Raw genomic sequence first — 12,945 nt, 5'->3', positions numbered from 1 at the left:
TGCCCATCAGTAATGCTTTTAAATCCATTTGTCTTTATTAGTAACACCATAATCTACATCTGGTTGAAATATAGTATATAAATATTTGTAAGATATATATTCAGATGAAATATAGTGCTAATACAGATTCCTTGTAATAGCTCCATGGCCTCAAGGAAGTACAGATTCCATGCATGGGTTGTGAATCACTCATTTGGATTGAAGTTAGGATGTGTATTCAGAAAATTACCTATTCATGCATGGAAAATTTGTAGGCTTATTTGAAATCAATGATGTCAATAATTTGGATATAAATATTTCACATTTATGTTTAACCAAGTCTTGAGATAAGCAGAATACAAGAAATGGGACTTCTAACTTGCTGTTGCTTTGTTTATTCTGCTTAGTTCACATCAGAGCTAATAGTCTAATGCTCTTGAAGGTCTTAACAAGCTTGGACAGCGGTCATGTATCCTTTTGCAGTTTTTTGTGTGTGAACTACAATTAGTATAGCACAATGGATACAACGTTTTCTGTAGTAGGATGTGGCTTCTTTGTGAGACTTCCAGTGATTATGTAATGCTGAGAAGTTTCAGAAGATTCTTTTAATAGTAAAAAGCAAAAGACAACATCTCCACTCACATGCAGCTTAAATTTAGTTAGAAACAAAACCTACATAAAACAGAGAAAGATTAAAGTGAACATAATTTAATGGAGAAAACTTTGGAGTCAGAATTCAAGTGGCTGTGGGTTTAAAATTTAGAATCTCAGATTTGATCCTCAGAGCAATCCTATGGAAACAGAAGATAGGGTAGACAAGATCCCATTTAGAGATAAGTAGACAGAAACGGCATCTCAAAACTTCCATTTGCCCCAGGACACAGAGCTGGTACACTCAAGAGCCAGAATTTGAATCCAGGTGTTTTGACTACATGGCCTAGTCTTTTTTACCTTCCATAAGGCACAAAATCCAGAGTCCTTAGTTTGAGGGTCAACACCAACACTAATAAGGGTCTAAGCCATCTTTTTCAGCCTTTTCTCTCTCTCTTCCCACAAAACTTCGTTCCCACATTTGGCAGGTCCTGGCCAAGGATCGCAGGTAAGCTGTTTCCTTTTGATGGTTTGCTATTTAGCTCCAGTGAAATTGTCTGTGTTCTTAGAATCTCCCGTTGATGTCGTCCTCCACCCTTCCCCCTTCCCCCACTTGACTATGACAAAAGGTCATCTGTCTGAAGAGAAAGACAAGAGGATTTGTGAATTTAGGAGAGAAGAAAAGGCTGCAAATACTGCTCTGGGCATTTATTTAAAAGGAAAGAGATATGACCAAAGAGGCTGACCAGTACTTGGTTGAAGCTGGGCGGTTATGCTTTGTGGTGCACCTGGGTGCACGAAACTTTCTTGTGCTGTAGGGGTGCTGTTGAATGCCAGGGTCTCTCAATTTCTTCATTTTCATGCCAAGTCAGTCACTGGGCTCTGGCTCTTTTCCTATCCTACATATCTTTGCTTGTTTCTTTTCTCTTCTTTTTAGTGTTAAATAAAAATTTCTTCCAAAAAAAAAAATTTGTGTTCTCATTTTGTTTGGCTGCCTTCTTTATTTACCATGTTAGAGAAGGGGGAGGAAGACTTTCTTCCGTATAAAAACACACATACCACATACTTATCCAGCATTTTAGTGAGAACTGTCCACAAGCCACTTTTGTGAAAGCTGTTCTTTATTTTTTCTTTTTTCTTTTTTTTTTCTTTTTTAAGTGGTGACAGAGGGAGAAAGAAAGGCAGGTTTCCTGTGGTGATGAGGAGGGGAGGTCAAGGAATACATTCATTTGTCCCACCTTGCATTCCCCAGATTCTTGGCATATTTAGCATCTCCTCCCCTGTGCAGTATCTTCTCTCTGTATTTTGTAATGTGAAAGGTAGCAAGCTAAAGAGAGTCAGGTTTATCTTGCTGTAACTTTGTTTTTTTTTGTTTTTTGTTTTTTTTTTAAGTTTCTGGCACAGGCTTACAAAGCTGTAGAAAGAAAAAGGAAGGTTATGTTACTGCCACACAACTTAGATAGCTTATGTAATTCATTGTTTGATTGGTCCTAGTGACTAGGGAGGAAATGGAAACGGAAAGGAAAGAAGGAAGGGGTTATAACCCTGCCCTATAATCAGTTGTCTCTTACTGCTAAAGTGCAGATGGGACCTCTAGCAAATCTGACTAGTCTGGTTGAGGTGGGGAGGAAGCCAACCTTCGATTTCTCCTTGCAGGAAGGTAGGGCAATCAAAGAAGAAAGAGTTGCCTCCCCAAAAGTTTCATTGGTTTTCCATGTGAAGGCTGGCACAGTGATAGGACAGGGATACTGACTGAAGGTGGTTTTATGAGCTGAGGGAGGCCCAGAGATGCAGGAAACTAACTAACTTCCTTACTTCCTTCCTTTTTCTTTCTTCTCTCTCTCTTTCTTTTTTTTCTTCTGTTTTTAAAGATTTTATTCGTTTACTTGAGAGAGAGGGAGAGCACAGAGGGAGAGGGAGAAGCAAACTCCCCACTGAGCAGGGAGCCTGATGAGGCTCTCTATCTCAGGACCCTGAGATCAGGACCTGAGCTGAAGGCAGGTGCTTAACCTCCTGAGCCACCCAGGCGTCCCTTCATCCTTTGGATAAACGTAAGCATCCTAACTTGATCTACGTGATCTCTCTGGGCCTGACAAAATTTATTCTACTGAACTAGAACCTTTTCATAGTTATGCTAAGCCTTGAGTTGTGGGGGAGAGGGATAAAAGGCATCAACTATCAAAAGTTCATTCTCTTCACCTGACTGGAAAGAGTTTTTGAGAGTTTTGAGAGAGTTTTTGCTCTAGTATAACTTGGGAGCCAAAGATAGTAAGTAGTCATGGGTTGCATGGTTAAACTCAATTTCTTTCTCAGAGTAGTCGTTTCTGTATGAAGAAATACAATTTATTTTACTAACAGAGTAGCTAACTATCTGAGGGAATTTAGATTCAATAAAGAATTAGGTCTAAAGGGTTCGACTGCTGGATATTCATCAATTTCCTCCTGACAACTGTCATAGGCTTATATTTGGCAGGTCCTTGCCAAGTAACACAGATAGGTCTGTTTTCTTGTAATAGTTTCCAAATAAGAGGCTGGAATAGTGGGATGCCTGTGTCACTCAGTTGGTTAAGCATCTACCTTGAGCTCATGTCATGGTCCCAGGGTCCTGGGATTGAGGCCCATATTGGGTTCTCTGCTCAGCGGGAGCCTTCTCATTCTTCCTGCTGTTCCCCCTGCTTGTACTCTCTGTCAAATAAATAAAATCTTTAAAAAAAAAAAAAACTTTAAAAAAAAAGTCTGGACTATGGGAGTGTTAGGTGATCCTATTTCTGGAAATGGGAGGAGGCAATCTAAGAGTGGGGAGGGTGGTGAAGGAGAGAGAAAATACTTAGCATATAGTAGATAATTACTGAGAGCACATGGTTTTGGAGTGAGAAGTTCCTCTCTTAATTCCTGTGAACTAGAGCAATATTAAGCTCTTTGTGCCTGTTTACTGATGAGAAATCAGGGAATGTTTACCTGGAAGGGCTATATGGGGCAAGAATCACCATATATAAAACCTAACCTATCACACAAATTGTTTAAACAAATTTATTAAGAGCTTACTATGCCTGGTACTGTCTTTTTGCTGGGGTAAATGTGACAAAGCCCCTGCATTTATAGAGCTTACATTCTGGTGACATGCAAACAGTGGTAGTTATTAATAAGAGGAAAGCTTAAAAGAATACATGGAATTAAGAATGCCAAGGACAGGGCGCCTGGGTGGTTCAGTGGGTTGAGCCGCTGCTCAGGTCATGATCTCCAGGGTCCTGGGATTGAGTCCCGCATCAGGCTCTCTGCTCAGCAGGGAGCCTGCTTCCCTCTCTCTCTCTCTCTCTGGCTGCCTCTCCGTCTACTTGTGATTTCTCTCTGTCAAATTAATAAATAAAAGCTTTAAAAAAAAAAAAAAAGAATGCCAAGGACAGGTGGGGTGAGCCTGGGTGGCTCAGTTAAGGGTCTGCCTTTGTCCTAAGTCATAATCTCAGGGATCTGGGATCAAGCCCCATGTGGGGTTTCTTCCTCTTCTGTTGTGCTCTCTTTCAAATAAATAAAATATTAAAAAAAAAAAAAATGCTGCCTTTGGCTCAGGTCATGATCCCAGGGTCCTGGGATGGAGTCCCTGCTCAGCAGTGAGCCTGCTTCTGTCTCCACCTCTGCCTGCCACTCTGCCTGCCACTCTGCCTGCTTGTGCGCTCTCTTGCTCGCTCCCTCGCTCTCTCTGACAAATAAATAAATAAATAAAATCTTAAAAAAAAAAATGCCAAGGATGGGCAAAGAGCTCCATCAGTTACTGGTAATTGCAATGGCAAATCATTCTGAGTTCCAATCTCTTATCCAATAGGGAAAACCGAGATCTATATTGATGTGACGCTCAGAGGACTCATCTGCAAATGTTTATACCCAATCCACCCATCACCCTTTGCCAAGAAGTTGCATTTTTAAAACCCACTTCCAGACCCAGTCTAACTCTTGCCTTGTTCATCTTCACATAATAGGCAAACATCTGTTGCCTTAACTTGTAGCCTTCTGTTTGTCCCGTGAATAGAGGCAGCTATATTTATTTCTTTGCCTCTTCCACAAGCTTTCTTTCCTAATAGGTCTGATCTCCTGGTCTCCAGGTCTGACAGATGTGTTTCATCTGTCTTCCTCTGATTAGTATAGTCTTGAGTCCTTTTGGTCCAATTTTGCTCTCATGTTGGTTTGATGTTTTCCTGTGGATAGCAGGGGCCTGCCTTCCTTCACTCTCCCACTCTAGGCTTCCTTTCTACCCTACCTGTCTCCTCCTGGAGGATAAGCAAGATGTCAAAGGTGTAGCACCCTCATTTCCTGGGCTGCTGAAGACTCTTTGGAACATACCTTGAAGGGCCAAGGTCACCTGGCTAGTGACCAGCATCACCCAGGCGTTTTCTTGGCAGGAAGCCTGAACTGAGAATGCCTTTGCTGTGACTGAACTTGGGGTGTTCTGTTCGTTTCAGTCCTTTCACTGTACAGTTCCCTGTCTCTAGTTCAAAAGAAAATTAATTGGTCAGCAGAGGGTTTCAGAAATCATTAATACCTCCTTTTGCGTCATCTCAGAACATGTTTTTTGATCTCCAAGGATAACGCTCAGCACAATTTATTGCCCAAATAAGTATTTTTTTAAACATTTCTGGGTAATGATGATGAGGTACTTAAACAGCAAAAAAAAATAGATACAGAATTTGTCACACTGGGGATGCAAACAAGCCTACCTTGAAGGAACTTTCAAGTCTTGTTAACTAAAATAGCTTAGGTACCTTGGACTTGGGTGCCCCTTCACGTAAAAACCATCTTCCAGAGTGTGTCAAGCACTTTGGTCTAAGTTAAAATCTGGGCTTTGGAATAGATCTGGATTTTTATTCACCATTTACTAGCTGAGTAAAATTACCCTCAATTACCTTTGAGCCTGACTCTTCACAAGACAACAATAGCTGGAACTTCAAAAAGGCAGTGAAGACTAAATGAAATAATCAACACATCATTCAGGACAATGCCTGGCACATGGTAAGCACACAGTGAACAGTAGACGTTATTTACTGATATTATATGTTAAGCGTCCAGCTTTGTTAGTTTCACCTTCCAAGAGGAAGTTTATCATCTCTGCATTTGGTGCATGTGCTGACTCTAATACTTCAGTATTAGAGTCGCAGAGTACTGAGAGGCTGAGAGAGGCTAAGAAAGGCAGTTTATCTTACAGAGCGCCATCACCAGTAGAAAAGCTTAGGATGTATTAAAAGAATGTGATCAGATTATAGACTATATATAGATTAGTTTATAAAGAGTAAGGGCCTTGTTGCTCCCCCCATTCTGCTCTCCAAGCTCAGCACTGTGCCTGTGGGATGCACAATCAATATGAGAAGCATGAGAATGACAGAGGAGTTTCCCCTCGTGAGGTAAACGGGAAGAGAGTATTCACATAAATAGAATGGCATTTTAAAAAGCCTCTGGAGTGAGGCAAAAATAATTTAGACTTTGTCCCATAGCAAGTTAAAAGCTGGGATGCCTGGGTGGCTCAGTTGGTTAAGCAGTTGCCTTCGGCTCAGGTCATGATCCCAGTGTCTTGGGATCGAGTCCCACATCGGGCTCCTTGCTCCGCAGGGAGCCTGCTTCTCCTTCTGACTCTGCCTTCCACTCTGTCTGCCTGTGCTCTCTCTCGCTTGCTCTCTCTCTGACAAATAAATAAATAAAATCTTAAAAAAAAAAAAAAAAGAAAAGAAAGTTAAAAGCCATTAAAACTGGTGGTGTGGCATGTACAAATTAGCATTTTAGAGAGGTTAGCATTTTATTTTTTTTTTTTTTTTTTTTTTTTTTAAAGAATTTATTCATTATTTTGACAGACAGATCAGAAGCAGGCAGAGAGAGAGGGAGGAAGCAGGCTCCCTGCTGAGCAGAGAGCCCGATGCGGGGCTCGATCCCAGGACCCTGAGATCATGACCTGAGCCGAAGGCAGCGGCTTAACCCACTGAGCCACCCAGGTGCCCCGAGAGGTTAGCATTTTAGAGAGGCTGTTTGGTTTGGAGGCAGAGATATTATTTAGAGCTGATGGGATCATTTATTAGGTAATAGCTTAGTGCCAGGCCCTGGGGTAGGTGTGGGAGGAGATACAAGGTTGAGTAAGACATGGTCAGATCCCAAGGAGCTTGTCAGACTATTGGGATTTTTTTTTTAAGATTTTATTTATTTATTTGACAGAGATCACAAGTAGGCAGAGAGGCAGGCAGGCAGAGAGAGAGAGAGATGAAGGGAAGCAGGCTCCCTGCTAAGCAGAGAGCCTGATGCAGGGCTCAATTCCAGGACCCTGGGATCATGGCCTGATGATCATGACCTGGGATCATGACCTTAAAGCCAAAGGCAGAGGCTTTAACCCACTGAGCCACCCAGGTGCCCCAACTGTTGGAATATTTTAAGTGTGAGACAGACAATGAAGACTTGGAGAGCCCCTTTGGAAAGAAAGGAATAAAACTGGGGAAGAACTAGTTGTACTTAGTAACCGACTGTATGGAGAAGAGGAAAAAAAGGCACCAAGATTTTGACCATAAATCATGGGCAGAACTAGGGTCTCAGGATAGGTTTGAGTCTGAGGAGATGGCAGAGCAGTTAGAAGCTAGGAATCCAGTTGTCAGTGAAAATGTTAAATTGAAACTTAGGAAAATATTAGAGCTGGAAGAGTTGATTTGTGGATCATTTTGCAAGAAGGGGCAGCTTAAAGTCATGAGGGTGAATGAGAACTTGGGAGAAGCAGTAGGGGAAAGATCAGAGAGATGAGGAATGAGACTTGGCGAATGAATTCTCATGTTTGAGAGGTGGGAGGGGGAAATGGAGGCAGAGAAGGAGCAAAAGAACCCCCAGAAAGGCGGGAAAACCAGGGAAGTAGAGTCGTAGAAGCCAATAGGGATGGGCGTTTGTTAAGGGAGAGAATGTGTAGTGCTGGACGCTGTAGTGAGGTCAGAGTGGAAGACACCAGGAAGAGACAAGAAAATATAAATCAATTTAGAACAATGTAGAAAATGTGAATTAACTGCTAACCATAAGAAATGATTAAAATATTTGTTAAAAGACTCTGGGCTAGGTTTTTATTTGGGAGGGGGTGTAATTTTATTTTTTATTTGTTTTCTATTATTTATTTATTTATTTACTTATTTATTTTTTTGACAGACAGAGATCACAAGCAGGCAGAGAGGCAAGCAGAGAGAGAGAGGAGGAAGCAGGCTCCCCACAGAGCAGAGAGCCCGATGCGGGGCTCAATCCCAGGACCCTGGGATCATGATCTGAGCCAAAGGCAGAGGCTTTAATGCACTGAGCCACCCAGGTGCCCGTTTTCTATTTTTCTTAAAGTTAAAATATAGTATTTGAAAGTTCATAAAGAATAATAGCAGTGTCCTTTTTTCCTCCTAGGCCTATTCCCCCGAGACAACCACTGTCCGCTCTGAGATGTTTCACTGCATTCCTAAATAGTATGCTTATGTTACCACTTCTTGAAGATAAAATTTGGGCATTATCTATAGATTTTCTGTTAAAGGATGAGGATATGTTTCTCTTAAGCTGCTACCCACTTCCCTTCTCTGCATCTTTCATAAATCATTATATTACACATTGTAGTTAAATGAATTATGTAATTTGGATTCTGTAAATGTTACATTATTACGGAACCAAGTTGTGTGCCGTGATAGGTTTCCTTTTGTAAAATTTAGTGTTTTCCCTGGAGATGATGATTACCTTATTTTTTTTAACCAGGCAGAATTTTCCATATCCATATCTTTAATCCTTTATCCAATCTATCACAGGCCTTCAAAAAGATGATCTATCAATTCTGTTTTCACCTCCTCAAGATCTTCCAGAGTCCTCTTTCTTTTTTTCCTTTTGGACTACTTGTTTTGGCCATTTTTCATTTTAGAATTTTCTTATCTCCTTTCTCCTATTAGAGTCTTTCCGTTCCTGGATCCCATTTTATCCACTCTACCTGTTCACTTCCTGTTTTTCTGAAGTACACCTCTGGTGGCTTCTTAAGATCACATGGGAGGCAATCTTTTTTTTTTTTTTTTGAGTCATTGCCTGTCTTTATTCTTTCCTCACATTTGACTGGCAATTTGGTTGGGTATAGAATTCCAAATAGAACATAATACTTCGTTTTGAAGGCTTGTTCCTTTGGGAATATAGAAACAAGAGTCACTCTCTGCTGGCCGTATGATGAAGTCACATATAAAGCTGAGTCTAGAGGGGGCCATGTTTAGGTTTTGTCTAAGTAGTAATAGAGTAGAGGAAATAAAGGAAATATGCAGAGATGAGAGACCTTGCTGCCCCAGAGATTGAGACTGTCACTGTTTAGGTTCTGTTGGCTTTCTGGTTTCTGATTTCAGAACCCGGATCTCATGAGGGCTTTATTCCTTTATTCCTGCTTTATTATTTGTTCCTTTTAACCCATGGCAGCTTGAGCAGATTCTGTTTCTTTACAACTAAACGTTTATTAAGGCAACCATCCATTTTATCTCAAATCCATCTCTGTCACAGCGTGAAGGCTCAGTGTCTGTATTTAGAACTAGGACCACATTTCTGAGAGATCTCTGAATTAGAATCAAGAAAGCCTAAATTTCAGACCTCTATCTGCTTTACTGGCACTGGTCAGCAAGACAAATTGAACAAATTGCTTTACCTCCATGTAACCCATAAAAATGAAATTATTTATCTCAATAAGATTTTTAAAATAAAAGACAGAATGAGATCACTTTTGTATTCATGCTGTGAGCATTTGCCACTACAGTGGGACTGTAGGAAATGACTGAGTGACTGAGTCATGGGAAGGACTCTGAAGTAACTATTTCTGTCTCCAGTTGCTGACCCTGCTTATTATCTCATCTGGTGGCATGTGAGATGTCAGAACTCACCTGTGACTAAAATAGAGAAAAAGTGACCCTGGAGGCAGATGTCTGGCTTCCGGGCTTGTGGCACAACACTGGTAGGACCCACTGTCCGATGGTGTGATTTGGTTTATGGTGAACACCAAAGGAGATGGTATTTCACTGACACCATCTCTCCCGGGATTCCGTTTAAATCTCAGTTGCTGCAAGCTGGTCTCGGGGAAGCAGTCAGAAGATCTGTTCTTGCACAAAAACACCATAACCCCCTCAGCCTCTTCTTTCTTATACTGCAAAGTACAGATCAAGCGTAGTTGTTTTCCTTCCTGGTGAAATGAGCTTTGGATCTGCATGCCCCCTGGAATGGGAAGGGAGAAGAGTTAGCCAGGGGAAGTTCACTCACATAGACTAAGTGCACTCACCCAGAAATGTTGAGGCAGAGGAGGCGGCTGCCCAGCCTACATTAAATACCACCTCTTAGAAGAGTAGTTTACGGACTATACCTGTATCTGAGGGAGACCTGTAATCCCAGTTACTTGTTAATTCAGAAATGGTTTAGATTTTATTTGTACTCCAAATGGAACTTGTATAGGACCTTAATTAAAGTGCATTTATATACATCTAATCCTCGGTATAGCCCTAGAACCACGTACTGATGTTCTCATTTTATAAACTGAGCTACACAGTGGTTTAGTGGGTTGCTAATGCTGACATATATATTTCAGAGAGAGGAGAGGCAGAGGGAGAGGAGAGAGAATCCTAAGCAGGCTCCACGTCCAGCACAGAGCCCAAAGCAGGGCTTGATCTCATGACCCTGAGATCATGACCTGCCTCGAATCAAGAGGTGGATGCTTAACCAACTGAGCCACCCAGGCGCCCTCAAGTTGACACACATTGTAGTATCTGGATCTCAAACCTGGATTTCATAAATTCAGAATGTATAAGATCCTGAAAGTATCTTAGATTGAGGGCCAGATTACCAGGCTCTTGGCAACACATAGCAGAGGCAGAATGTCTGATGGGGAGGGCAAAAGCATTAGTTTTAACAGAAAAAGAAAAACTATTATTTTTCACCCTTCCATTAGTGTCAAGAGGGAGTGGGTCCTTTTCTTCCCTACAAGAAAAAAAACCTTGGGATCCATCCCTCCTCCTGAATCCAGGATTTTCCCTGATGGCTATCTCTGTTCTGGGGATCTGAGGAGGGGCTGTCCTCACCACCAAGCTGGGTGTCCACAATTGCCAGCAGAATGGCCAGGGCGAAGCATCCTCTGCCAGATGCCATCAGTGTCCTGCACAGTGTCAGCAGCCACAGGAACTTGAAGCGAATGTTGGCTCCAAAGATGTCCTTGCCTCACTTTCCTGAAGCACATGAGGACTCCTCCCAGGGCTCCAAGACCATCTCCATGTTCCAGGCCCTAGCTTAAGTTGGCTAGAGTCTGGTGGTAAAAGGCTTTGGCATGAGAGTCCAGCTGGCTGGGAAGCGAGAAAGTTAATCAAATGAGGTTCACTGGAGAGAAGAGAGGAGAAAAGAGGGAAGAGACAGAGACACTAAAGGCTCTATTTTCAGAATATGTTTTTCTAAATTAAGTTGCATTACTAGGTCAAAGACTAGGAACACAATTTTTTTTTCTACTACATATTATCAGATTGCTTCCCAGAAATATGGTTGAGATTCAGATATTCAGCAAGAATGCGCTTGTTAGGGCGCCTGGGTGGCTCAGTGGGTTAAGCCTCTGCCTTCAGCTCGGGTCGTGGTCTCGGGGTCCTGGGATCGTCCCGCATCGGGCTCTCTGCTCAGTGGGGAGCCTGCTTCCCCTCTTCTCTGCCTGCCTCTTTGCCTACTTGTGATCTCTCTCTCTCTGTCAAATATTTTACATTTTTGCCAATTTTGAATGAAAAATTAGATTTCACTGTTGATTTATTTTGCATTTCCATGACTAGTGAGGGTGAGGCTCTCTTCTTACATTTATTCGTCATTAGTATTTCCTCTTCTATGAATTGCCTGTTCATATCCTTTGCTTTTTTATTCCCAAATCAACTTTTTAAAAAATCAGCTTTTCTCTATATTAGAGATATTACCCTGACTTTTTTTTTTAAACAAATATTTTCTCCCAATTCATTGTCTCTTGAAAAAATGTTTTTTTCCATCAGGAAAATTCACATTTGCATGTAGTTAAATACAGTGCACCTATCTGTCTTTTCTTTTAAGTGATCTATAGTTCTTTGTATTGTTTAAGAAAGTTTCCCTCAGGGGCGCCTGGGTGGCTCTGTGGGTTAAGCCTCTGCCTTCGCCTCAGGTCATGATCCCAAGGTCCTAGATCAAGCCCCACATTGGGAGGCAGGGAGCCTGCTTCCCCCTCTCTCTCTGCCTGCCTCTCTGCCTACTTGTGATCTCTATCTGTCAAACAAATAAATACAATCTTAAAAAAAAAAAAAAAAAAACTTTCCCTGAGGTTGAAGTTATACTTTTTCCCAATATTTTATTGTTTTGTCTTTTATGTTTATATGTTCTTTTTTAATGTTTATATCTTCTAATCCTGGCTAAGAAAAAATGCTCTCATCTCAAAAAACCCAAACTGAACCCAAAGCAAAAGCAAGATAAAACCAGGGTTTTCATCAGTTGGAAATCCTTGAAGAAATTTTGAATCATTCATACAGTAGAAAATCATATATTATTAAAAAGAATGAGTTCTGGGACGCCTGGGTGGCTCAGTTGGTTGGACAACTGCCTTCAGCTCAGGTCATGATCCCAGGGTCCAGAGATCGAGTCCTGCATCGGGCTCCCAGCTCCATGGGGAGTCTGCTTCTCTATCTGACCTTCTCTTCACTCATGCTCTCTCTCAAATAAATAAATAAAATCTTAAAAAAAAAAAAGAATGAGTTCTTTAAATATGAGCTTGAGGAGGGATCAATAATCCACCATTATATCAAAAAAGGCAAATTGAAAAAAAAAAAAAGGCAAATTGCAGGGCTATGCATATAAAATAAATATTCTTATTTTAAAAAATCCCCTCTCTTTATATAAGTGTTTTTAAAATATATTCAAACACTTTAATCATTTATAACTTTTTGGATAGATAATTTTATTCACAGGGTTCAAAGGGGTAGAGCTGTGTAGTTAAAAGTTTCCTTCCTACTCCTACCGCCAGTGATCTATTGCCTCTTCCCAGAGTCAACCAATGCTGCCTTATTGGGGATACTTCTAGAGCTATTCTATGCATATTTAAGAGGTTCCATTTCTTTCCCTTTGTAAAAATAAATAAATAAATAAATAACAATGAATGATAGCATACTGTATATTCTGTTCTATATTTTGCTTTTTTCACTTACCAGTGTGTCCTGCGGAGACATTCCTTATCAGTACATAAACAGCTTTCCCTCCTTAAAAATTGTTGCACAGGGACGCCTGGGTGTCTCAGTCGGTTAAGCCGCTGCCTTTGGCTCGGGTCATGATCCCAACGTCCTGGGATCAAGTCCCGAATCGGGCTCCTTGCTCATTGGGGAGCCTGCTTCTCTCTCTGCCTCT

The 12,945-nt window shown here is 41.3% G+C and overlaps 1 protein-coding gene and 1 long non-coding RNA gene across 2 annotated transcripts; one reads left to right on the top strand and one right to left on the bottom strand.

The window, feature by feature from the left end:
- Positions 1-4,622: 4,622 nt before the first annotated feature.
- Positions 4,623-11,024, bottom strand: CD160 (CD160 molecule). Its single transcript, XM_059136289.1, is given in 5 exon segments — positions 4,623-4,960; positions 4,962-5,050; positions 9,450-9,501; positions 9,503-9,777; positions 10,635-11,024. Coding segments are annotated over 5 exon segments (630 nt in total). The 5' UTR covers positions 10,702-11,024; the 3' UTR covers positions 4,623-4,813.
- Positions 4,923-12,706, top strand: LOC131809329 (uncharacterized). Its single transcript, XR_009345127.1, has 2 exons — positions 4,923-6,340; positions 6,555-12,706. It is a non-coding gene; the product is annotated as an uncharacterized LOC131809329 (long non-coding RNA).
- The last annotated feature ends 239 nt before the right edge of the window (positions 12,707-12,945 follow it).

This window comes from Mustela lutreola, chromosome 10 (genome assembly GCF_030435805.1).
Source record: "Mustela lutreola isolate mMusLut2 chromosome 10, mMusLut2.pri, whole genome shotgun sequence".
NCBI lineage: Eukaryota > Metazoa > Chordata > Mammalia > Carnivora > Mustelidae > Mustela > Mustela lutreola.
This window is presented reverse-complemented; position numbering and strand designations above follow the sequence as displayed.